The sequence below is a fragment of the Camelina sativa genome, chromosome 5, assembly GCF_000633955.1.
Source record: "Camelina sativa cultivar DH55 chromosome 5, Cs, whole genome shotgun sequence".
Lineage (NCBI taxonomy): Eukaryota > Viridiplantae > Streptophyta > Magnoliopsida > Brassicales > Brassicaceae > Camelina > Camelina sativa.
Window position 1 is genome coordinate 3,553,490 of NC_025689.1, and position 25,177 is coordinate 3,578,666.

A 25,177-nucleotide genomic window follows, 5' to 3' on the forward strand; every position below is an offset into this window, starting at 1 on the left:
TGAAGGCAACATGGCAATCACTGCAAACCCGCAAGTTCTTGATTATTCTAATCGGTGCACCTTCAGGTAATATCATGAGCGCAAATGCAACCGCTAGTTTCTCGCTGTGCTGTACCAAGTCTGATTCTTTCTCCTCCTCATCCATATCATGCAACACTGACTCTGTATCCGGCTTGTATCCCTTCAGCTTCATCTCCAGAGTCAGTTCTTTCAGGTATGAATAGATCTCTTTGGATTTAGATTGAGAGCGATCTCCCATCTTAAACTGATGCACTTCACCTTTGTGTTCAAACCAGCTGATTCCAGCTTCTTTCTTCACATTCTTATCTCTCATTAATTTTCTCACCTCTGAGACATCACGCCATCTCTTAGCTGAGGCGTGAACATTTGCAAGCAGGACGTAACAAGCGGAGTCATTAGGGTCAATCTGAAGAATTTCTTTAAAGACTCTCTGTGCCATTTCTGTGTTTTTGTGTAAGTTACACGCAGATAACAGTGTTTTCCATATAATGGTGTCTGGTTTGATTGGCATAGACCTTATTTTTGCCTCGGCTTGATCCAAACTGCCTGCTCGACCAAGCAAGTCCACCACACAAGTGTAGTGTTTCAAACCGGGCTTGAACCCGTATTTTTCCACCATCATGTCAAACAACTCAAGCCCTTTGTCTCTTAAACCAGAATGGCTACACGCATAAAGCAAGTTTAGAAACGCAACCTCATTGATCTCCATTTCAGTTTGCTCTGCCATAGTATTAAACAGCTTAATGTACTAATGAAACCATTTTACGAAGTTTGGATGTAAATCATTTTTAATAAGTTGCGTACAATTGAAGACGGTAACACACAGTAAATATAGTGAATAGAAAGCAACAGAGACATTAATGGCATAACGTTACTGACGTGCCATTTCAAAAAAGCACAAATTTAATGATGTCGTAAATGCCACTGGTGGCAATCACGGTCCCTACTTTCTTCAAGATGCTAACAGTTCTGCCTCTTTTAATCTGAGGCTGCACTTGGCCCTGACCTTGATTCACAAAGCTGCTAGCCATTACGTTCAAGAACTCAAGGAAATCGATAGTTCCGTCACCATCTAAATCCGCTTCGTTGATCATGGCCTGAAGATAAGCTTCTGTGTGGTTTTCACCGAGGGTACGCATCAGGGTACCGAGCTCCTTTCTTGTAATGAAACCTACAAAAAGTAATCAGGGATAGGTTTTAGTCATTTCAGATTCAGTGCTTTGAAGACTATGCAAATCTAATCCAACATGTACGATAAGAGGGAAAGGGATGATGAACCATACCGTCACCATCCTTGTCTATTGAGCTGAAGAATTCCTTACACTCGACAAGCTGATCTTCAGTGAGCTGACTCAAAACTCCGATCGCTTTCTTGAGTTTTTCCTTACAGTCTGTGTCGATCAATGCGTATAAGAACTCAAGGATATCGATGGTGCCGCTACCATCTGCATCCATTTCGTTGAGCATGCCTTGAAGCTCAGCTTTTGTCAGGTTGTGACCAAGGGAACGCATCACGGTTCCGAGCTCTTTCGCGGTAATGAAACCTACAAAAAAGTAATCAAGGATTGGTGTTCAGTCATTTCAGTGCTTTCAAGATGACAACTATGCAAAATCTAAGATCCAACATGTACGACTACGAGTAGAGGGATATGGATGATGTAGATGAATCATACCATCACCATCCACGTCGATTAAGCTGAAGGCTTCGCAAATCTCGGAGAGCTGATCGTACGTGGTCTGACTCTGATCCACCATTGTTTTTTTCTTTTTTTCTTTATGTGAAGATGAAGAGTGTGTGAGTCAATTTGTGCGCGGACTCGAGGCGTTTTATACTGAGCCGAATTATTGTAAAATGTCGGTTATATCTTCGATTTGGGGATTTAATTACGAGAATACCATCAATTTGAGTGAGGTTGACTGGCTATATCAGCTTTTTCTTTCTAATGAGTCGCCCCCGGCCCTTGTTTGATTTTTCGTTGGTTGGATTGGTTTTGTGTCGTTCCAATTCGTTATTACTAAATGGAATAATAACGACTATTTTTTTAGTTTTTACAATAGAGAAGAATTATGAATTATCAACTGTGAAGTCTTCAGTCATTTGGAATTTTGTCGTTCCAAAACGTTATTATTAAATGGAATAATAACGACTATTTTTACAATATAATAGAATTATGAATTATCAAATGTCAAGTCTTCATTCATTTGGAATTTTGTCGTTCCAATTCGTTATCATCACGACTATTCTTTACAACAGAACAGAATTATGAAATTTGGTCCCCAAAAAAAAAAAGAACAGAATTATGAAATATCAACTGTGAACTGTTCATTTGATTTGGAATTTTGGATGGATAAGTAGACCAATCGCGCTACATTTGTCTAAATTATTACAGATTTTACTTTTATGTTATAGTTTTCTTATACTACTAGTACTATGTAACTTATAATAAATTCTTACTTCATCTTCAATATGCTTGATGTTTTTGCAAACCAATTAAAGAATTATTTGTTTTTTTTAGTTCTAAACTAATATGTAATTTATTATCAATCTAAACACGATTCGACCAATAATAATACAATTTGTACAATATAAATAGTCAAAACAAATAAATAAACTAATTAGTTTTGCATGAAAAGTTGCATACATCAATAATATAAAAACAAAAAAATTCTCCTCAAATAGCAACTAAAGAACGGAGGGAGTAAAACACATCTATGCAAAACTTAACAAATTATAATAAAGCAAAAACTTGCATTAAGATAAAAATGAATGAGGAACTACACGCTTATGACAATTGGTTAGCACATATTTAGTAAATTGGTGCTGTTGAAGTTAACGAACGTTACGTAGGAAATCTAATCGGAGGGATTCGCAAGTGCATTCTACTTGCTCAGTGCATGGTGAGAAAGAGCAGAGAACTCACACCATCCTGATTCTACTGTGGAAGGAATCGGAAACCAAGCGTGTGGAAGGTTAGAAACTACACAAACGACCAAAAACAGGGTACATTAGATATGACGAGAAGCATCAAATAAGTTTCTACCTTGCGGAGATGGGTAGAGCAAGTAAAGTTGAAAGCAAACCACTTTCTGCGCCTGACTCAAGAATAACACACGCAGGAGCAATCTCAAGGTAGACTACAAAGCTACTACTACCCGCAATGTAAAGAATCTGAGTCTTGTGACCAGTGTCCATATGACCCAACATGTATACAAAAATTTACCCTTGTTGCTGAATGCTTTCGTCCCAAATGGCTTCCTGATCCAATCCGAGTGCTTAACACTCCAGAAAGACTCTGAATCACGGCGTCATAGCATACTTTAACTGCCAGGCTACCAATAATCGCTGCAAGAACACTTTCCGTTAATGAAATGATGGAATCTACTACCATCTCTTAACGTGATGTTTCGGTTCTTGATCACCGATATATATTTGAAGGCAACATGGCAATCACTGCAAACCCGCAAGTTCTTGATTATTCTAATCGGTGCACCTTCAGGTAATATCATGAGCGCAAATGCAACCGCTAGTTTCTCGCTGTGCTGTACCAAGTCTGATTCTTTCTCCTCCTCATCCATATCATGCAACACTGACTCTGTATCCGGCTTGTATCCCTTCAGCTTCATCTCCAGAGTCAGTTCTTTCAGGTATGAATAGATCTCTTTGGATTTAGATTGAGAGCGATCTCCCATCTTAAACTGATGCACTTCACCTTTGTGTTCAAACCAGCTGATTCCAGCTTCTTTCTTCACATTCTTATCTCTCATTAATTTTCTCACCTCTGAGACATCACGCCATCTCTTAGCTGAGGCGTGAACATTTGCAAGCAGGACGTAACAAGCGGAGTCATTAGGGTCAATCTGAAGAATTTCTTTAAAGACTCTCTGTGCCATTTCTGTGTTTTTGTGTAAGTTACACGCAGATAACAGTGTTTTCCATATAATGGTGTCTGGTTTGATTGGCATAGACCTTATTTTTGCCTCGGCTTGATCCAAACTGCCTGCTCGACCAAGCAAGTCCACCACACAAGTGTAGTGTTTCAAACCGGGCTTGAACCCGTATTTTTCCACCATCATGTCAAACAACTCAAGCCCTTTGTCTCTTAAACCAGAATGGCTACACGCATAAAGCAAGTTTAGAAACGCAACCTCATTGATCTCCATTTCAGTTTGCTCTGCCATAGTATTAAACAGCTTAATGTACTAATGAAACCATTTTACGAAGTTTGGATGTAAATCATTTTTAATAAGTTGCGTACAATTGAAGACGGTAACACACAGTAAATATAGTGAATAGAAAGCAACAGAGACATTAATGGCATAACGTTACTGACGTGCCATTTCAAAAAAGCACAAATTTAATGATGTCGTAAATGCCACTGGTGGCAATCACGGTCCCTACTTTCTTCAAGATGCTAACAGTTCTGCCTCTTTTAATCTGAGGCTGCACTTGGCCCTGACCTTGATTCACAAAGCTGCTAGCCATTACGTTCAAGAACTCAAGGAAATCGATAGTTCCGTCACCATCTAAATCCGCTTCGTTGATCATGGCCTGAAGATAAGCTTCTGTGTGGTTTTCACCGAGGGTACGCATCAGGGTACCGAGCTCCTTTCTTGTAATGAAACCTACAAAAAGTAATCAGGGATAGGTTTTAGTCATTTCAGATTCAGTGCTTTGAAGACTATGCAAATCTAATCCAACATGTACGATAAGAGGGAAAGGGATGATGAACCATACCGTCACCATCCTTGTCTATTGAGCTGAAGAATTCCTTACACTCGACAAGCTGATCTTCAGTGAGCTGACTCAAAACTCCGATCGCTTTCTTGAGTTTTTCCTTACAGTCTGTGTCGATCAATGCGTATAAGAACTCAAGGATATCGATGGTGCCGCTACCATCTGCATCCATTTCGTTGAGCATGCCTTGAAGCTCAGCTTTTGTCAGGTTGTGACCAAGGGAACGCATCACGGTTCCGAGCTCTTTCGCGGTAATGAAACCTACAAAAAAGTAATCAAGGATTGGTGTTCAGTCATTTCAGTGCTTTCAAGATGACAACTATGCAAAATCTAAGATCCAACATGTACGACTACGAGTAGAGGGATATGGATGATGTAGATGAATCATACCATCACCATCCACGTCGATTAAGCTGAAGGCTTCGCAAATCTCGGAGAGCTGATCGTACGTGGTCTGACTCTGATCCACCATTGTTTTTTTCTTTTTTTCTTTATGTGAAGATGAAGAGTGTGTGAGTCAATTTGTGCGCGGACTCGAGGCGTTTTATACTGAGCCGAATTATTGTAAAATGTCGGTTATATCTTCGATTTGGGGATTTAATTACGAGAATACCATCAATTTGAGTGAGGTTGACTGGCTATATCAGCTTTTTCTTTCTAATGAGTCGCCCCCGGCCCTTGTTTGATTTTTCGTTGGTTGGATTGGTTTTGTGTCGTTCCAATTCGTTATTACTAAATGGAATAATAACGACTATTTTTTTAGTTTTTACAATAGAGAAGAATTATGAATTATCAACTGTGAAGTCTTCAGTCATTTGGAATTTTGTCGTTCCAAAACGTTATTATTAAATGGAATAATAACGACTATTTTTACAATATAATAGAATTATGAATTATCAAATGTCAAGTCTTCATTCATTTGGAATTTTGTCGTTCCAATTCGTTATCATCACGACTATTCTTTACAACAGAACAGAATTATGAAATTTGGTCCCCAAAAAAAAAAAGAACAGAATTATGAAATATCAACTGTGAACTGTTCATTTGATTTGGAATTTTGGATGGATAAGTAGACCAATCGCGCTACATTTGTCTAAATTATTACAGATTTTACTTTTATGTTATAGTTTTCTTATACTACTAGTACTATGTAACTTATAATAAATTCTTACTTCATCTTCAATATGCTTGATGTTTTTGCAAACCAATTAAAGAATTATTTGTTTTTTTTAGTTCTAAACTAATATGTAATTTATTATCAATCTAAACACGATTCGACCAATAATAATACAATTTGTACAATATAAATAGTCAAAACAAATAAATAAACTAATTAGTTTTGCATGAAAAGTTGCATACATCAATAATATAAAAACAAAAAAATTCTCCTCAAATAGCAACTAAAGAACGGAGGGAGTAAAACACATCTATGCAAAACTTAACAAATTATAATAAAGCAAAAACTTGCATTAAGATAAAAATGAATGAGGAACTACACGCTTATGACAATTGGTTAGCACATATTTAGTAAATTGGTGCTGTTGAAGTTAACGAACGTTACGTAGGAAATCTAATCGGAGGGATTCGCAAGTGCATTCTACTTGCTCAGTGCATGGTGAGAAAGAGCAGAGAACTCACACCATCCTGATTCTACTGTGGAAGGAATCGGAAACCAAGCGTGTGGAAGGTTAGAAACTACACAAACGACCAAAAACAGGGTACATTAGATATGACGAGAAGCATCAAATAAGTTTCTACCTTGCGGAGATGGGTAGAGCAAGTAAAGTTGAAAGCAAACCACTTTCTGCGCCTGACTCAAGAATAACACACGCAGGAGCAATCTCAAGGTAGACTACAAAGCTACTACTACCCGCAATGTAAAGAATCTGAGTCTTGTGACCAGTGTCCATATGACCCAACATGTATACAAAAATTTACCCTTGTTGCTGAATGCTTTCGTCCCAAATGGCTTCCTGATCCAATCCGAGTGCTTAACACTCCAGAAAGACTCTGAATCACGGCGTCATAGCATACTTTAACTGCCAGGCTACCAATAATCGCTGCAAGAACACTTTCCGTTAATGAAATGATGGAATCTACTACCATCTCTTAACGTGATGTTTCGGTTCTTGATCACCGATATATATTTGAAGGCAACATGGCAATCACTGCAAACCCGCAAGTTCTTGATTATTCTAATCGGTGCACCTTCAGGTAATATCATGAGCGCAAATGCAACCGCTAGTTTCTCGCTGTGCTGTACCAAGTCTGATTCTTTCTCCTCCTCATCCATATCATGCAACACTGACTCTGTATCCGGCTTGTATCCCTTCAGCTTCATCTCCAGAGTCAGTTCTTTCAGGTATGAATAGATCTCTTTGGATTTAGATTGAGAGCGATCTCCCATCTTAAACTGATGCACTTCACCTTTGTGTTCAAACCAGCTGATTCCAGCTTCTTTCTTCACATTCTTATCTCTCATTAATTTTCTCACCTCTGAGACATCACGCCATCTCTTAGCTGAGGCGTGAACATTTGCAAGCAGGACGTAACAAGCGGAGTCATTAGGGTCAATCTGAAGAATTTCTTTAAAGACTCTCTGTGCCATTTCTGTGTTTTTGTGTAAGTTACACGCAGATAACAGTGTTTTCCATATAATGGTGTCTGGTTTGATTGGCATAGACCTTATTTTTGCCTCGGCTTGATCCAAACTGCCTGCTCGACCAAGCAAGTCCACCACACAAGTGTAGTGTTTCAAACCGGGCTTGAACCCGTATTTTTCCACCATCATGTCAAACAACTCAAGCCCTTTGTCTCTTAAACCAGAATGGCTACACGCATAAAGCAAGTTTAGAAACGCAACCTCATTGATCTCCATTTCAGTTTGCTCTGCCATAGTATTAAACAGCTTAATGTACTAATGAAACCATTTTACGAAGTTTGGATGTAAATCATTTTTAATAAGTTGCGTACAATTGAAGACGGTAACACACAGTAAATATAGTGAATAGAAAGCAACAGAGACATTAATGGCATAACGTTACTGACGTGCCATTTCAAAAAAGCACAAATTTAATGATGTCGTAAATGCCACTGGTGGCAATCACGGTCCCTACTTTCTTCAAGATGCTAACAGTTCTGCCTCTTTTAATCTGAGGCTGCACTTGGCCCTGACCTTGATTCACAAAGCTGCTAGCCATTACGTTCAAGAACTCAAGGAAATCGATAGTTCCGTCACCATCTAAATCCGCTTCGTTGATCATGGCCTGAAGATAAGCTTCTGTGTGGTTTTCACCGAGGGTACGCATCAGGGTACCGAGCTCCTTTCTTGTAATGAAACCTACAAAAAGTAATCAGGGATAGGTTTTAGTCATTTCAGATTCAGTGCTTTGAAGACTATGCAAATCTAATCCAACATGTACGATAAGAGGGAAAGGGATGATGAACCATACCGTCACCATCCTTGTCTATTGAGCTGAAGAATTCCTTACACTCGACAAGCTGATCTTCAGTGAGCTGACTCAAAACTCCGATCGCTTTCTTGAGTTTTTCCTTACAGTCTGTGTCGATCAATGCGTATAAGAACTCAAGGATATCGATGGTGCCGCTACCATCTGCATCCATTTCGTTGAGCATGCCTTGAAGCTCAGCTTTTGTCAGGTTGTGACCAAGGGAACGCATCACGGTTCCGAGCTCTTTCGCGGTAATGAAACCTACAAAAAAGTAATCAAGGATTGGTGTTCAGTCATTTCAGTGCTTTCAAGATGACAACTATGCAAAATCTAAGATCCAACATGTACGACTACGAGTAGAGGGATATGGATGATGTAGATGAATCATACCATCACCATCCACGTCGATTAAGCTGAAGGCTTCGCAAATCTCGGAGAGCTGATCGTACGTGGTCTGACTCTGATCCACCATTGTTTTTTTCTTTTTTTCTTTATGTGAAGATGAAGAGTGTGTGAGTCAATTTGTGCGCGGACTCGAGGCGTTTTATACTGAGCCGAATTATTGTAAAATGTCGGTTATATCTTCGATTTGGGGATTTAATTACGAGAATACCATCAATTTGAGTGAGGTTGACTGGCTATATCAGCTTTTTCTTTCTAATGAGTCGCCCCCGGCCCTTGTTTGATTTTTCGTTGGTTGGATTGGTTTTGTGTCGTTCCAATTCGTTATTACTAAATGGAATAATAACGACTATTTTTTTAGTTTTTACAATAGAGAAGAATTATGAATTATCAACTGTGAAGTCTTCAGTCATTTGGAATTTTGTCGTTCCAAAACGTTATTATTAAATGGAATAATAACGACTATTTTTACAATATAATAGAATTATGAATTATCAAATGTCAAGTCTTCATTCATTTGGAATTTTGTCGTTCCAATTCGTTATCATCACGACTATTCTTTACAACAGAACAGAATTATGAAATTTGGTCCCCAAAAAAAAAAAGAACAGAATTATGAAATATCAACTGTGAACTGTTCATTTGATTTGGAATTTTGGATGGATAAGTAGACCAATCGCGCTACATTTGTCTAAATTATTACAGATTTTACTTTTATGTTATAGTTTTCTTATACTACTAGTACTATGTAACTTATAATAAATTCTTACTTCATCTTCAATATGCTTGATGTTTTTGCAAACCAATTAAAGAATTATTTGTTTTTTTTAGTTCTAAACTAATATGTAATTTATTATCAATCTAAACACGATTCGACCAATAATAATACAATTTGTACAATATAAATAGTCAAAACAAATAAATAAACTAATTAGTTTTGCATGAAAAGTTGCATACATCAATAATATAAAAACAAAAAAATTCTCCTCAAATAGCAACTAAAGAACGGAGGGAGTAAAACACATCTATGCAAAACTTAACAAATTATAATAAAGCAAAAACTTGCATTAAGATAAAAATGAATGAGGAACTACACGCTTATGACAATTGGTTAGCACATATTTAGTAAATTGGTGCTGTTGAAGTTAACGAACGTTACGTAGGAAATCTAATCGGAGGGATTCGCAAGTGCATTCTACTTGCTCAGTGCATGGTGAGAAAGAGCAGAGAACTCACACCATCCTGATTCTACTGTGGAAGGAATCGGAAACCAAGCGTGTGGAAGGTTAGAAACTACACAAACGACCAAAAACAGGGTACATTAGATATGACGAGAAGCATCAAATAAGTTTCTACCTTGCGGAGATGGGTAGAGCAAGTAAAGTTGAAAGCAAACCACTTTCTGCGCCTGACTCAAGAATAACACACGCAGGAGCAATCTCAAGGTAGACTACAAAGCTACTACTACCCGCAATGTAAAGAATCTGAGTCTTGTGACCAGTGTCCATATGACCCAACATGTATACAAAAATTTACCCTTGTTGCTGAATGCTTTCGTCCCAAATGGCTTCCTGATCCAATCCGAGTGCTTAACACTCCAGAAAGACTCTGAATCACGGCGTCATAGCATACTTTAACTGCCAGGCTACCAATAATCGCTGCAAGAACACTTTCCGTTAATGAAATGATGGAATCTACTACCATCTCTTAACGTGATGTTTCGGTTCTTGATCACCGATATATATTTGAAGGCAACATGGCAATCACTGCAAACCCGCAAGTTCTTGATTATTCTAATCGGTGCACCTTCAGGTAATATCATGAGCGCAAATGCAACCGCTAGTTTCTCGCTGTGCTGTACCAAGTCTGATTCTTTCTCCTCCTCATCCATATCATGCAACACTGACTCTGTATCCGGCTTGTATCCCTTCAGCTTCATCTCCAGAGTCAGTTCTTTCAGGTATGAATAGATCTCTTTGGATTTAGATTGAGAGCGATCTCCCATCTTAAACTGATGCACTTCACCTTTGTGTTCAAACCAGCTGATTCCAGCTTCTTTCTTCACATTCTTATCTCTCATTAATTTTCTCACCTCTGAGACATCACGCCATCTCTTAGCTGAGGCGTGAACATTTGCAAGCAGGACGTAACAAGCGGAGTCATTAGGGTCAATCTGAAGAATTTCTTTAAAGACTCTCTGTGCCATTTCTGTGTTTTTGTGTAAGTTACACGCAGATAACAGTGTTTTCCATATAATGGTGTCTGGTTTGATTGGCATAGACCTTATTTTTGCCTCGGCTTGATCCAAACTGCCTGCTCGACCAAGCAAGTCCACCACACAAGTGTAGTGTTTCAAACCGGGCTTGAACCCGTATTTTTCCACCATCATGTCAAACAACTCAAGCCCTTTGTCTCTTAAACCAGAATGGCTACACGCATAAAGCAAGTTTAGAAACGCAACCTCATTGATCTCCATTTCAGTTTGCTCTGCCATAGTATTAAACAGCTTAATTGCCTCATCACCTTGTCCATGAAACCCATAAGCAGAAATCATGGAGCTCCACATCACTTCATCTTCATCTTCACGTTCTGAGAAAGCTTTAGCTGCATCTTCAAGACACCCACATTTTGAATACATACTGATCAATGAACTAACCACAGCTACTACAGAGCTAGCCCCAATCTTAATAGCTTCCGCATGAATCTGCTGACCTTGACCTCTAATCGCCAAGTCAGAACAAGAACTAAGCACAGTTACAAACGTGATCTTGTTAGGCCTACAACCTGAGATTTTCATCATCTTATACAGATACAGCACGGTTTCAGGACATCCGTTTTGAGCATTCCCCATGATAAGTGTATTCCATGCAACCAAATTACGAACAGGCATTGATCTAATGACAATTTCACCATCTCTCAATTTCCCATTTCTCATATACATATGAGCCAACGAACTATTAACAACTAAATCCAACTCAAGCCCATATTTGATCGTGTAGCTATGAATCTGCTGCCCAATGAACACTGACCGCAACCCAGCAGATCCACTAAAAACACTACCAAGAGTGTATTCATCAGGCCAAAACCCTAATCCATGCATATCTCTAAACAATCTCAAACCCTCTTCGTTATACTCAAACTGAATCAACCCAGCAATCATGGCATTCCAAGTCGTGAGCTTTCTATCAGGCATTTCATCGAACACCTTCCGGGCACTAAGCAAATCCCCAGCACGCACATACCCATTGATAAGTATGTTAGATGACATGTAATTCTTCTTAGGCATACGACCATACAATGCGACGGCGGAAGGAAAATCTCCAAGCTTTGAGTACATGCTCATGAGGTGATTGCATATGAACTTGTCGGAAGAGAATCCGGAGACGACGAGGAGACAATGAAGCTGTTTCCCAGAGGGGAGAGATTGTTTGGTTGTGCATGATTGGATAAATGGGGTGAAGAGAGAAGTGTTTGTGAAGATGTTGAGTCGGAATCTCTGGAAAGCTTCTCGGAGGCTTCCTTTTGAGCACAAAGTGGCTATGGCTGTTGCAGGATCTGATGATAGTGGACGAACAACAGAGGATACTGAGCAATGCATTTACAATTGAAAGGTCGCTCAGGGAAGGTTTCTCAGGGAAGGTTTCTCACAGTCGCTCGAAGACGAAGAAGGAAAGGAAAATTAAACGCTCGGTTTAGTTGGGCCGTAATAAAAAGCCCAATAACTTATATGGAGAAAAGCCCAAAACGTATTTGTAATTCTTTCCCGTTAACCAACCATCAATCAATTTGTATCCTTTCTACTACTGTTCTAAAGGTAAAAACATTCTTACCGTTGTATGTCACTCTATCTAAGAAGTAAGAACCAAGAGACTCTTGTCTGAGGACTTGCCTGCTTCCTAATCGTGTCTCATGTTTAAAATATAAAAGCCACATTGAACAAGTGTTGAATACTCAAAAGTTAGAACCAGCTGCAAAAGGAAATTACACCCCAAAAAAGTATTTAAAGACATACTGTTCAAAAGTCGATTTAAGTCTACAGAATATACAAAGAACAAAAGCTGTCTGATATAAACCAACACAAAGAAGAAGGAGAAAGAAACAAAAAGAGAGGTCTGATAAGATCAGAGAGAAGCAGAGTTTGTTCGCCGGAGCTTCCACTTAGGATCAGGCGGTGGTTCACTTGGTAGTATCTTCTCCACCTCCTGCCATTTATAATCCAAATTTATTAGAACACCACCAAATCAGTAAACGAAATTAAGATGAAGCAAGAGATGTTCTTATTTACCTTTAGCTTCCGAAGTTTTTCATTTTCTTCTTCTAACCTTTCAACCTTGATCTCTAACTCATGAGTATAAGCCTGCAAGTTTTTTAATCTTATTAGACCAGCTTACTAACAAACATTCATAAACTAATAAGACAATCTCAAGTTGTTAAACCTGTTTCCTAGCTCGTGAACGTGCTGCAGATTCTCTGTTCTTGATCATCCTCTTCTGTCTCCTCTCAACAGTCTTCTCCACAATATCTCCAGCAACTCTTTTCCTCCCATGCGCTTTTGGTGTATCCGATAATCCACCCATCATCACTATTTCTTGCATCTCACAAACCGGATATGGCATAAACCCTTGTTGTTGTCCAGGCTGATGGTACTCAACCCATTGCCCATGTGAAGCTATGTTCACAACGTTTTCTTGTGGAGCTATTGTCTCAGTCACTACACCAGCTTTCAACAACAAATCCTCAAGTGTGATTTCACCCAGCGTAGGCTGCTTATGAGCAGTAGTAGTAGTCGTGTTTCCATTCTTGTCTAGTTGGATATCTCTCCATACCTCATCAACTGTCTTTTTACTGAGATCTCGAGGCAAAGTCAAGCTTCCCTGACGAACAAGCCCTTCTTCCTCTGCTGGTGACAAGACAGTCTTGAGAAGTTCGTCAAGGTTCATGCTTCCTAGTGGTTTTCCTGAACTTCCTAAATGGGTTTGAACCTCATGGAGCTTTAAGCTATAGAGAGAGTTCTGCCTAGTTAATGACTGAGAGATTGGCTCTTCAATGTTTCCTCTAATAGAACCCATTTATACAACCCTGGTTCGATCTAACCACCTAGAAAATGAGAAGTTCTAATAATCACAGCCAACAAACACAACCAGGGGAAATTGCATGCAGCACACGAGTGCTCAAAAATGCAGATAATAACTAAACTTGAGAAAAGAGAGGAGGTAGGATTAGGAAACTGTGAAAAAGGGAATATAAATTTAAGAATGATGTTGAAACTAGATTAAGTAGGGGGAGATCGAGAAAGAGTAAGAAAGGAACTTGGGTTCTCTGTGTCCAAGTGGTGGGCTCTGAGACAAATCTTTAGCAAAAAGCAGAGAGATTATAAAACCAAACATACATTCTCTTCTCTCTCTATCTCTCTCTTTAGTTTCTCCACAGGAGAGAAATATTAGAAAGAGAAAGAGTGAGAAGAGTTTTTTTTTTGTTTGCTTTAGAAACTGTTACATTCGAGAACTTTAAACTGTGCCTTTGAGGATTTTTTTTATTCAATTAAAAGCAACTTTTTCTTGTAGAATAAACACAAACAAACAAAAAACAGAAGTCTCTGTCCAGATATGAAAGTATTAATCTCGTGAACACTTTAGAACTGACGTTTATTCCCTAAGAATATAAACCAAATATTCGTATCTAAGTAACAAATATTCAAGACGTTATATATATTCACTTTAGGCAAATCACTTTCTCTAAAAAAGACTTGTCTTTCTCGAACATAAGTTTCCCAAAATGCGCTTGTTATATGAAAAGTGAGAGTGGGGAAGTAACCGAGACCAAGAAGGTGTTGTTGGACTATGAAGAAAAACCAAATTTGATATTATAAAAAAAATGAAGAAGATTCGTTGTATGGTGAAAAAGGAGAAAGGGGGAGGGGGACAAAGGGAGGAAGGGACCACATGGGAGAATCGGCTTTGCATGAAGATCCGCGTGTGCTTCCTCTTTGGGATGTTCTCCCACGTGTTTCTGTTTCCCTTTTCTCTTTCTTTATTACTCTCTCTTCTTCTTATCATCTAACACATCAAAATGTCATAAGACTCTTCTTCCTTTGTAAATTTGTCTGTCCTTCAATGATTATAAACACATACAGATTCAGTGAATCATGTGTGTGGCAGCTTGATCCTGTCGCAGAGAGAACAAGAACACACATTCTAGCTGGCTGTACCAACATAAGTCCCCTAAGAATCAAGTGTTGTAAAAAACTTCATATGTTTATCATAACCTAGTGGCCTAGAGCCTAGAGGGTAACTAGGTAGAACCCCGGCAGTTAGCATAACCATATATATTCAATTCTCTTAGTGACTGACAAGTAGATACTCTGGTTCCTATACACTCGTGAAGCTCTGACTCAACATACAAAAGAAACAGTACAAAACGGAAAGCACATTTGTGTAAGGACTTTCATCATCAATTCATTCCTCAACAATGGTTCTACTTACATTAAATACAAATATTCACAATGCGTTGGTTTTACTTACCTTTTCATTGGGAAGACAGTTCAGAGCTCCACGATGCGAGAGAAATCACCAATTCCAGCTGTGCTAGTCTGTGTTACCAAACTCAGATAGAAATTTAACTAAGACACTTTAATTTTTTTAATCACACTTATGAAGTTTTGAGGCCCGTATACAAATGTGCCGTGACTTTTTAGTTCATCTGAAATCAAATTATCTCCAATCGATATGATGAACCGGACCGATTAACTTAACCGGAAATATTGGCAATGATTGCCTACTATACTACTGGGTGGCAATTCCCAAATTGGTTAGGTAGTGTGGTGTGGCGCCTTGACTGGCAGTCTGGCACATTGCTTTAGTTGGAGTTACTTTTCTCTTCCACTCAAACTTTATTATTGTAATCTGTATACTAGTAAAAGAGAAGTACAAAATATAATCTGTGTCGGGTCAATAAAAAAATTACCCGAAATTAAAGATTCGGATACTTACTAATCAAGCAAGAAATCTGGATCTTATGTATAATATAAACTAGGTGCTTCCCCACGCANTGTGCTTCCTCTTTGGGATGTTCTCCCACGTGTTTCTGTTTCCCTTTTCTCTTTCTTTATTACTCTCTCTTCTTCTTATCATCTAACACATCAAAATGTCATAAGACTCTTCTTCCTTTGTAAATTTGTCTGTCCTTCAATGATTATAAACACATACAGATTCAGTGAATCATGTGTGTGGCAGCTTGATCCTGTCGCAGAGAGAACAAGAACACACATTCTAGCTGGCTGTACCAACATAAGTCCCCTAAGAATCAAGTGTTGTAAAAAACTTCATATGTTTATCATAACCTAGTGGCCTAGAGCCTAGAGGGTAACTAGGTAGAACCCCGGCAGTTAGCATAACCATATATATTCAATTCTCTTAGTGACTGACAAGTAGATACTCTGGTTCCTATACACTCGTGAAGCTCTGACTCAACATACAAAAGAAACAGTACAAAACGGAAAGCACATTTGTGTAAGGACTTTCATCATCAATTCATTCCTCAACAATGGTTCTACTTACATTAAATACAAATATTCACAATGCGTTGGTTTTACTTACCTTTTCATTGGGAAGACAGTTCAGAGCTCCACGATGCGAGAGAAATCACCAATTCCAGCTGTGCTAGTCTGTGTTACCAAACTCAGATAGAAATTTAACTAAGACACTTTAATTTTTTTAATCACACTTATGAAGTTTTGAGGCCCGTATACAAATGTGCCGTGACTTTTTAGTTCATCTGAAATCAAATTATCTCCAATCGATATGATGAACCGGACCGATTAACTTAACCGGAAATATTGGCAATGATTGCCTACTATACTACTGGGTGGCAATTCCCAAATTGGTTAGGTAGTGTGGTGTGGCGCCTTGACTGGCAGTCTGGCACATTGCTTTAGTTGGAGTTACTTTTCTCTTCCACTCAAACTTTATTATTGTAATCTGTATACTAGTAAAAGAGAAGTACAAAATATAATCTGTGTCGGGTCAATAAAAAAATTACCCGAAATTAAAGATTCGGATACTTACTAATCAAGCAAGAAATCTGGATCTTATGTATAATATAAACTAGGTGCTTCCCCACGCAACGCGTGGGTTGTGGTGTAGTTGGCACTTTCTTGTTTTTTTTTTTTGGTCTTTTTCGTTTTCCCTTTTGTATTATTTCGTTTTAATTAGGTATATACGGGTTTTGCCGTCACTTTTATTTATACACTATATGTTTATACCATTTCGTTCAGATGTGTATAATTGTGGCGTTTACTTTTTATGAATTATGAAGATGTTGTTTCTTGCTTTTGAGGATCCAATCTTATCATTGACTGATATTGTTTCCAATACATTTATTGTATTATAGATTTTCTAATTAACTGCTTATGTAAACCCTTCATACGTTGATGTTGCAATAATAAGTTATTTTTTTAAAATATCTTCCGTGTAAGTGATTATGTTTGTATGCCCATGTTTTGGTCTAATATCAATAAGATCGTTTCTGTTTTTCTTTAGTTGGCTTTGAAACCAATATTGAGTTAAGCAAATAATGGGTCGAATTATGGTGTTAATAAGTAATATAAATTCTTATGTATATATATTGTATATATGTGACTATAAATTTAGCTAACTAAAAAATTATGTAATATTTAAATACAATCTTGAACATATATATATATATATATATATATATATATATTTATTTGTGGGAGGAATGTATGAAATTATTGGATAGAAGTTATTTTTGAGTTAAATGACCTTTAATGTCTTTAAAGTGAGTTAAATATTAATAAATTTTTATATGTGTCTTGACTTTTTTTAAAAGGAATACCAAGTGTTTCCTTCCAAATTTGAAGTGATATAGTATTTTAGTTTTCTTATATGATTTTATGAACTTCAATGTAAAAGTTTTTCAAAGTAATAAGTACACTCACTGATTGAATTATAATATTTGGAGAAATGTTTATTTCGTTTAATCATCTGCTCTTTTAAATAAATTAAATAAGTATGTTGTTATTCCTACAAATAGGACAACATATATTATAGTTTAACCATGGAGTTAAGCAATGGAAATGGAACTTGTGATTGCAAGACAAAATGCTTATATGTTACACATTGATCGTTTAAAAATGAATAGGAACATCTAATTCTCAAATAAAGTTGATTGTTTTGTTAAAACCAACATATGTGAATTTAAATTTAACTATGCAAATTTAAAAAATAAATATGAATAGATTAGAAAGGCAAGAAATATAAAAGAAATATTTTTTTATATAAATAAAATAAAAATTGAAAACAATGTTAAATATATATAATACTTTCTACATTAAAATATAGAATCAAACTCTTACAAGTTACAACACATATGAGATATAACAACATTTGATATTGGTAGGAGAGGAGGAGAGAATGTTTACTATAAGATGGTAATCCAAATTAGATAATGGAGATGAATCTTTAAAAAATAGAACAATGTAATATCTATATATATATAATACTTTCTAAATTAAAATATAGAATCAAACTCTTACAACACATATGAGATATAACAACATTTGATATTGGTGGGAGAGGAAGAGAGAATGATTACTTATAAGATAATAATCCAAATTAGATAAAGGAGATAAATCTTTTAAAATAAGAACAATGTAAAATATATATCATGTAGTCTCTAAAATTAAAATTTAGCATTAACAATTTACAATGATATTTCATTTTTTTTACAACCCATACAACAAAAATAAGAAATCAAAAATAAAAAAAAAAAAAACGAAAAATGATTTGAGGTATTGTAGAAGAGAATGAGAGAATGTGAAAATGAGATAGTAAAAGAATGTCAATATGAGAGAATGATAGATTGAGAGAATGCTTATTTATATGATAAGAAATGATGGAAGTTACATTTAGAACTATGGAGTTACAATAGTAATTTATTGTGTTTGAATAGAATTGAGTGGTAGAATATGATTAATGCATAATTTATTTTATTTTCAGTTATAATTTTATTTTAATGTGTGAGTTAAATGTATTGTGTTTATTGGATCTTAAATATTGTTTAAAGCAATTAGAAAGCAAAAAAAAAAATAAAAAAAAATTAGAAAACATTAAATGAAAATCAACCAATAAGGAGAGACCAAAACCTTACTTTTATATATATGATATATTGCTTTAAACTTTGAAATGAGAAATATATTATAAACAATAATTTTACATGAGAAATATATTAATTTAGCCAACCAAAATATGAATATAAGTTTAGCCAACCAAAATAAATAAAAATATTAAAATTTAACCAAAAATAATTTCTCTTGAAAGATAATAAGTTAGTAGGAGGAATGAATTAATGTACAATTATTGGATAGGAGTTACATTTGAGAGTAAATGAGAGTTACAATTCTAATTTATTGTTTTGTTTTAATACAATTGATTAATACAACTTAGTGGAGAAATAAAGTTAATGCATAATTTATAGGGAGAATCTATAAAGATTTCAGTTTCATATTATGTGAGTTAAATGTGAAAATTAATTGTTTTAAATTTGTGTTTTAATATAATTTTGTTTTCTTATTAAATTATATAAATTCTTCAATCTCAATAATTTTTAAAATCCCAAGGATAACTTATATTTTTTTGGTTTTCACTCATCAATTTAATTTATAGTGCTAGATTTCATACTAATGGTTTCATCTTTAGAGAATTTAGTGAAATGATATTTTAAAATTATATTTTATTTTTATATTTAAGTTCCAGTTGAATATGTTTTGTTTTTTGGATCATTTTTTATTTTGATTAAAGACACAAAAAACCAATTGTTTAATTATGTTCTTTTTGTTTTCAAAAACCTCAAATCAAATATATATATATATATATATATTATATTGATATCTGCAGATTTAACAATTGAATCACAAAACAAAATAGTCTTTATAAATGGATAAATGGATAATTATATTGATCTTTAAATATTATATTGATCTTTATAAATTATTAAAAATGATACATGAATATGTGAGATAACCAGAGACATAATAGATAATTACATATGGATCATTTCAACTTTATGATCTTATTGTGTGGTGAATATTGTAAGGAAGTATGAAAATAATGACTTATAAGATGTTAATATAAAATAGAAAATGGAGATAAACATTTTAAAAGATTAAAATAAATATATAAGATATACATATCATACAAACTCTAAAACTAAGCTTTTACAATGATATTTGATTTGATTTTTTATAACCCATACAACAACAATAACAAAAAAAAAACAAAACAAAACAAAACAAAACAAAAAAGAGATTTGAGAGTAGTGGAAGAAGATGAGAGAATGAAAGAGTGATAGACTAAGAGAATAAGATAATGAGTATTTATAGGAAGAGAAATGATGAAAAATTACATTTAGAAAAATGAGAGTTACAATTCTAATTTATTGTTTTGTTTTAATACAATTGATTAATACAACTTAGTGGAGAAATAAAGTTAATGCATAATTTATAGGGAGAAGCTATAAAGATTTCAGTTTTATATTATGTGAGTTAAATATAAAAATTAATTGTTTTAAATTTGTGTTTTAATATAATTTTTTTTTGTTAAAATTGCATTGCCAAGCGGACTAATAAGGAGAGACTGAAACTCTACTTTTATATATATGATTACACCTTGGTGTCAATCGACATCCATCCCGAAATCCTATAAATTTTTTTGTGGATGTTACAAAAATATAAGAGAAGGCAGGGAAAATGTCATTAAAATCATGAACTTTCAAATTTTGGCTATTTAAAACATGAACTTTGTTGTAGGCCATTTAAAACATCAACTTTCGTTGACTAGCTTTTTTAAACATGAAGTTTCGTTGACCAGGTCAAAAAAGACATGACGTTAAATCCGATAATTGACCTACTAACAGACGTTACTATGCCGTTAATCACTCCATTACTAACAAAACAACATCGTTTTAATAGAAGTTTTAATTCGAAAAGTGTTATTTAAACCATGAACTTTTAAATATAGGCCATTTAAACCATGAACTTGTAAATGTATGTCATTTAAACCATGAACTTGTAAATGTATGTCATTTAAACCATGAACTTTCAAATTTATTATGTAAACCATAATACATAAAAATGGTGATCAATCTTTCAAACTCTAGTGTAGTATCCTAAAACAAGATGATCATTCCTTCAGACTCTAGTGTAGTGTCCTAATAAATGAAAAAGATTCAAGACAAAAACAAAAAGACACAAAATACATGACAAAGATCGACAAAGAATGATGAACTGATGTTCTTCTCTCTCTTTCTCAGAATTGCATCATGAGGCAGAGTCAAAGAAAGAAGAGATAAACTAAACTAGGGTTAAACGGGTTAGCCAAATAGGCTTATATACTTCTACAATTTCTAATAAACTAATCGATTCGATTACCGAACCGAACTAAAATCCGGTTATTCAAAGCAATTGCACCAAACGATTAAGCTTTCTCTCTTCGATTTGTTCCGATAACCAAAAATTTTATGTTGTCTGTTTTTTACCGAACGCCCAGGGCGAGTTCATGGTTTAAATGACATAAATTAAAAGTTCATGGTTTAAATGACATACATTTACAAGTTCATGATTTAAATGACCTATATTTAAAAGTTCATGATTTAAATGACATTATTTCAAACTAAAACTTTAATTAAAACGATGTCGGTTTGTCAGTAACGGAGTGATTAACGGCATAGTAACATCTGTTAATAGGTCAATTATCGGATTTAACGTTATGTCTTTTTTGGGCTGGTCAACGAAACTTCATATTTAAAAAAGCTAGTCAACGAAAGTTGATGTTTTAAATGGCCTACAACAAAGTTCATGTTTTAAATGGCCAAAATTTGAAAGTTCATGATTTTAATGACATTTTTCCCGATACAACATTGTGTATTTATAAAAGAAATGAATTTTTCTATTTTCTTTTTTTTTTTAATCAAGAAATGAGCCTTATGAAAGAAAAATCTTAATATTAAAAGTTGACAAAATCACACCTTTTAAAAAAGTTTACAAAATCACACCTTCTATAAAAGTTGGATGGATGGCAAAAAAATTTATACTAAATCGGGTCGAACACAATTTATTTCATAACAAAATTTTTACTTCGAGGCATAATCTATTTAAAGTAGTTAATAATATTTTGTTTACTTAGTATCTGTTTCAGGTTGACCAAAAGAAAAGAATTTGTTTGATTGGTCTACAATATCAAATTAAAGCGTAAAAAAATAAAACAACATATTTGGGTGGAACACAATCCAATAATCTGTAGAACATCATATGAATAAAAGAAAAGAAAACTTTTTTTAGGTAAATTGACATCTCATCAAAGTTGCAAAGTAATTATATAACTTAAATCTTATAAAGTAATTAGTTTTGTTTAAATGTAGTTAATATAATATAATATTCATATATATTATTGAACAACAAATGAGAAATTTAAAAATGAATGTAGTATATTGTATGATAGTTAATTTTGTTCTCCAATTCCTTTCTCTACGCAGTGGTGAGCATTATTGACTTTAGAGTTGGAGATTCATGAGCCATGAGCGAACATCATCGATTACTTCTGGAAGGATTGTATAATGATCACTGCACAAGGTATAACCCCAAAATTGGATCCAGAAAAATAAGGTCAAGTAGTAAATTTATTCAAATAAAAAAGTGAAGTTAATTTCATGTTTAGATACCCTTCGTTTTGTTTAAACGTAACTGGAAATCCAGCCGTGCTAAGAATCTGAGCACATGTGAATCCAAATTGGAAGGGAACTACATTATCAGCTGTGACATACACATAAAAGAAAAGAAAAAAAAAGAATAATTAATAAGAATCAACATCCTCTCGCGATTGATATTTAAATTGTAATGTAGATCTGTAGATGTCAATAAACACATACAACTTCCTTGTGTAACTAAGATTGGTAGCGATGGAGCAAAACTTTCATAACCATAATCAAATGTTAAATTGTCCAGAAAATTCCTGCAAGATTGATTTAGGTTTATACCACGTCTAAAAATTGTGTAACTTAAGTTTTCTTACAAATAGTGACATTACGGTTTAAAACGAGCCTACCTCCGAGCGGGAAGCCATCCGTTGATTCCAACAATAAATCGTAGGTTTATGGTTAGCGTTCCTGTGATAAAAGAAGACGCATAGTAGAGAGCTACCGCTGCACCCAAGCCGAAACCTCCTAGTCCTATCATGACTATCAAAACCAATTGGATTAATAGATTTGATATAAAAATTTGATGCATAGTAGAAAACCAAGCATGCTATGTGTTGAATGTTGATGATTATGGGTTACCATTGCTTGGTTCATCTTGTAAAAGGCTAATAACAAAGGCAGAAACTAAATTGAAAGAAACCAAATCCTCTTCCATGTCCTCAGAAATTTCGCTGACATCGGCCCCTAAAATTTTATATACAATATTATTAGTTTTAAATTAGAATTTTAGAAAAAATTAATTAATACTAGTGTATTTCTCAAGTTTAAAGCCAAGTAGTATATCTTACAAGCAGTATATTCTGTTCCACCATAGGAAGTGACAGGACGTACTGGAGCAGTCGGACAAATCCATTTTACCTATGCATAAAATCATATATTCTAATAAGAAATTTCAATTGGGTTTCTGTTTGACTAAAGTAAAAAAAGATATATGGCAAAATTTAACATTTGCTTGGATCCATACATTTGGAAGATTCAGTTGACGTACAAATCTAGCTGAGCTGCATGCAGAAAGAATAGACATATATAGAGTGATCAGAGATACACTTCAATTACAGAGAAGAACACAATTTTACTTATATATAACTTTAATGAAGTGAGAACATAAGAAATGAAATTTATGTGAAATTGTATGAGAGAGAAAAGTTCTTAATTATTCTTGTCAGGTCACCAATATTTTAATACTAAAAAGAAAACAAAAAATTATATACAAATAACACTTCAAATCAAATCATAATATTTGTAGAACATGTCAAAGTCAACTTTTAAAAATACTTTTTTGAAATGTTTATAAATTACTCTATTAGTAGAAGATGTCACTGATTTTAAACTTTTGTTATAACGAAATAGGTAACTTAGATACTTGAAACACGAATCATATATATATATATATATATATATATATAATAATAATAAAAAGTAAAACATGTGATTGTGTTACTCTCTGCCATTATGTCCGATATCGTGAAGCCAGACTATAGTGACATTGTGATCTGCTGTTGGCCATATAATTTTAGTATCTCCATAATCTGTACAAATTGTAAAGTTTAATATATCAATTCTAAACAGAGATGTAACCACAGAAAAAGTTATGAACAATTAATGAAGAAGGAAAAACGTACCAAAATTCATGTTTTTGATCAAATAGTCACTTTCTTTCAAAAACTTTTAGATTGCACTAGTTATTGATGGAGATTTTAAATGAAATGTATTGTGTATTTATAATCAAAGGAGTATTAAGATATAAAGTCTTATCATTAAAAGTTGGATGAATAATAATAAAAATTTATTAAAAGTTAAATTCATCTTATTATGATAGCGGATATAGAATATCTTATATAATAAAGTAAGGTTCCCTTTTAACAAGCTCTAAGAAGTTGCCAAATGCCATTTGACACTCTTTTCTTGTAACATGTGTTATTTTCACTATAATAGTTTTAGTATATTTTTCAATTAACTTTATATGACATACATTATCTTATTTATTTTTATATTTAAGACCTAATATTATACTTTATAAGATGTTTAATTTATTCTTTAATTTGTGTAGTAAATAGTCCAAAATAATGACTTTTATTTTTCTCTAAGAAATGGTCATTTGACACTCTCTTCTTGCAACGCGTGTCATTTTCTCTTTAATATCTTTATTGTATTTTTTTCAATTAACTTTATATGACATACATTTTTTATTTATATTTATATTGAAAAAAATATAATTTGATATTATACATTTTGAGATGTTCAACTTATTTTTTAGTTTGTGTAGCATAAATAGTTATTTTCTTTTTTATATCTTTTTCCTTTATTTATTTATTTATTATAGTAGATATAGAAATTCCTATCATATATTGTTAGTAACATTAACAATTTATACTTGAAAATAATAAATATAAGTATTTATGGACCTTCTCACATATTTTATTGAATTTCATATTTTATCACATATTTTGTAACTCTCATATTAATTTGATTATGCTGAAATTTCTATCATATATTTTTAGTTATATTAACCAAAAAAATAATACTTAAAACAACTAATGAACGTATTTTTGGTGAAATTTCTCACGTATTATACTAAATTTCAAATTCTATCACATATATTGTAACTCTCATATTATTAATCATATACGTCTTTAAGGTACTTAATTTCATTTTATTGAAATTATTTATTTATGTTATATGTAGACACTTTTGTAACCGCCATAGTACTAGTAATATTGTAATAAATGACTAATAACAATTAGACACATAATAAATTATTAAAATATATTAATATGTGTTTATTACATTTTGTAAC

General features: G+C 34.1%; 8 protein-coding genes and 1 long non-coding RNA gene across 9 annotated transcripts in view; all 9 read right to left on the reverse strand.

Moving 5' to 3' along the window:
• The window catches only part of LOC104788833 (pentatricopeptide repeat-containing protein At2g41080-like), a 3,604-nt gene extending 2,856 nt beyond the window's left edge, over positions 1-748 (reverse strand). The window contains exon 1 of the mRNA XM_010514613.1: positions 29-748. Within this exon, the coding sequence (XP_010512915.1) occupies positions 29-748 (720 nt within the window). The remainder of the gene's footprint in view (positions 1-28) is intronic.
• LOC104785280 (calmodulin-A-like) lies at positions 782-1,835 on the reverse strand. The gene is made up of 3 exons (XM_010510458.2): positions 1,695-1,835; positions 1,305-1,565; positions 782-1,192 (listed from the first exon to the last, which is right to left on the reverse strand). Exons 1-3 carry the CDS (start codon positions 1,774-1,776, stop codon positions 909-911), a joined length of 627 nt encoding a protein of 208 aa, XP_010508760.1. The 5' UTR covers positions 1,777-1,835; the 3' UTR covers positions 782-908.
• Positions 2,630-4,200, reverse strand: LOC104785281 (pentatricopeptide repeat-containing protein At2g41080-like). The gene is made up of 2 exons (XM_010510459.2): positions 3,063-4,200; positions 2,630-2,957 (listed from the first exon to the last, which is right to left on the reverse strand). The coding sequence occupies exon 1, from the start codon at positions 4,198-4,200 to the stop codon at positions 3,352-3,354; it is 849 nt and encodes a 282-aa protein (XP_010508761.2). The 3' UTR covers positions 2,630-2,957; positions 3,063-3,351.
• On the reverse strand, positions 4,234-5,288 carry LOC104785282 (calmodulin-A-like). The gene is made up of 3 exons (XM_010510462.2): positions 5,147-5,288; positions 4,757-5,017; positions 4,234-4,644 (listed from the first exon to the last, which is right to left on the reverse strand). Exons 1-3 carry the CDS (start codon positions 5,226-5,228, stop codon positions 4,361-4,363), a joined length of 627 nt encoding a protein of 208 aa, XP_010508764.1. The 5' UTR covers positions 5,229-5,288; the 3' UTR covers positions 4,234-4,360.
• Positions 6,082-7,652, reverse strand: LOC104785283 (pentatricopeptide repeat-containing protein At2g41080-like). Its single transcript, XM_010510463.2, has 2 exons — positions 6,515-7,652; positions 6,082-6,409 (listed from the first exon to the last, which is right to left on the reverse strand). The coding sequence occupies exon 1, from the start codon at positions 7,650-7,652 to the stop codon at positions 6,804-6,806; it is 849 nt and encodes a 282-aa protein (XP_010508765.2). The 3' UTR covers positions 6,082-6,409; positions 6,515-6,803.
• LOC104785284 (calmodulin-A-like) lies at positions 7,686-8,740 on the reverse strand. The gene is made up of 3 exons (XM_010510465.2): positions 8,599-8,740; positions 8,209-8,469; positions 7,686-8,096 (listed from the first exon to the last, which is right to left on the reverse strand). The coding sequence occupies exons 1-3, from the start codon at positions 8,678-8,680 to the stop codon at positions 7,813-7,815; spliced, it is 627 nt and encodes a 208-aa protein (XP_010508767.1). The 5' UTR covers positions 8,681-8,740; the 3' UTR covers positions 7,686-7,812.
• On the reverse strand, positions 9,534-12,248 carry LOC104785285 (pentatricopeptide repeat-containing protein At2g41080-like). The gene is made up of 2 exons (XM_010510466.2): positions 9,967-12,248; positions 9,534-9,861 (listed from the first exon to the last, which is right to left on the reverse strand). Exon 1 carries the CDS (start codon positions 12,206-12,208, stop codon positions 10,256-10,258), a length of 1,953 nt encoding a protein of 650 aa, XP_010508768.1. The 5' UTR covers positions 12,209-12,248; the 3' UTR covers positions 9,534-9,861; positions 9,967-10,255.
• LOC104785286 (ABSCISIC ACID-INSENSITIVE 5-like protein 3) lies at positions 12,552-14,143 on the reverse strand. The gene is made up of 3 exons (XM_010510468.2): positions 13,047-14,143; positions 12,896-12,967; positions 12,552-12,812 (listed from the first exon to the last, which is right to left on the reverse strand). The coding sequence occupies exons 1-3, from the start codon at positions 13,677-13,679 to the stop codon at positions 12,732-12,734; spliced, it is 786 nt and encodes a 261-aa protein (XP_010508770.1). The 5' UTR covers positions 13,680-14,143; the 3' UTR covers positions 12,552-12,731.
• Positions 23,168-24,059, reverse strand: LOC104785288. The gene is made up of 4 exons (XR_002037901.1): positions 24,003-24,059; positions 23,822-23,909; positions 23,345-23,381; positions 23,168-23,238 (listed from the first exon to the last, which is right to left on the reverse strand). It is a non-coding gene; the product is annotated as an uncharacterized LOC104785288 (long non-coding RNA).

Bases quoted from the DNA above. Each gene is read 5' to 3' on its own strand.
- LOC104785280 (XM_010510458.2), bottom strand. From the start codon at position 1,776: ATGGTGGATCAGAGTCAGACCACGTACGATCAGCTCTCCGAGATTTGC. The intron at 1,566-1,694 runs GTATGATTCATC...ACTTTTTTGTAG, and splicing joins AATCGACGTGGATGGTGATG to GTTTCATTACCGCGAAAGAG. The intron at 1,193-1,304 runs GTATGGTTCATC...TACTTTTTGTAG, and splicing joins AATAGACAAGGATGGTGACG to GTTTCATTACAAGAAAGGAG.
- LOC104785281 (XM_010510459.2), bottom strand. From the start codon at position 4,200: ATGGCAGAGCAAACTGAAATGGAGATCAATGAGGTTGCGTTTCTAAAC.
- LOC104785282 (XM_010510462.2), bottom strand. From the start codon at position 5,228: ATGGTGGATCAGAGTCAGACCACGTACGATCAGCTCTCCGAGATTTGC. The intron at 5,018-5,146 runs GTATGATTCATC...ACTTTTTTGTAG, and splicing joins AATCGACGTGGATGGTGATG to GTTTCATTACCGCGAAAGAG. The intron at 4,645-4,756 runs GTATGGTTCATC...TACTTTTTGTAG, and splicing joins AATAGACAAGGATGGTGACG to GTTTCATTACAAGAAAGGAG.
- LOC104785283 (XM_010510463.2), bottom strand. From the start codon at position 7,652: ATGGCAGAGCAAACTGAAATGGAGATCAATGAGGTTGCGTTTCTAAAC.
- LOC104785284 (XM_010510465.2), bottom strand. From the start codon at position 8,680: ATGGTGGATCAGAGTCAGACCACGTACGATCAGCTCTCCGAGATTTGC. The intron at 8,470-8,598 runs GTATGATTCATC...ACTTTTTTGTAG, and splicing joins AATCGACGTGGATGGTGATG to GTTTCATTACCGCGAAAGAG. The intron at 8,097-8,208 runs GTATGGTTCATC...TACTTTTTGTAG, and splicing joins AATAGACAAGGATGGTGACG to GTTTCATTACAAGAAAGGAG.
- LOC104785285 (XM_010510466.2), bottom strand. From the start codon at position 12,208: ATGCATTGCTCAGTATCCTCTGTTGTTCGTCCACTATCATCAGATCCT.
- LOC104785286 (XM_010510468.2), bottom strand. From the start codon at position 13,679: ATGGGTTCTATTAGAGGAAACATTGAAGAGCCAATCTCTCAGTCATTA. The intron at 12,968-13,046 runs GTTTAACAACTT...AAAAACTTGCAG, and splicing joins GTTCACGAGCTAGGAAACAG to GCTTATACTCATGAGTTAGA. The intron at 12,813-12,895 runs GTAAATAAGAAC...TATAAATGGCAG, and splicing joins AAAAACTTCGGAAGCTAAAG to GAGGTGGAGAAGATACTACC.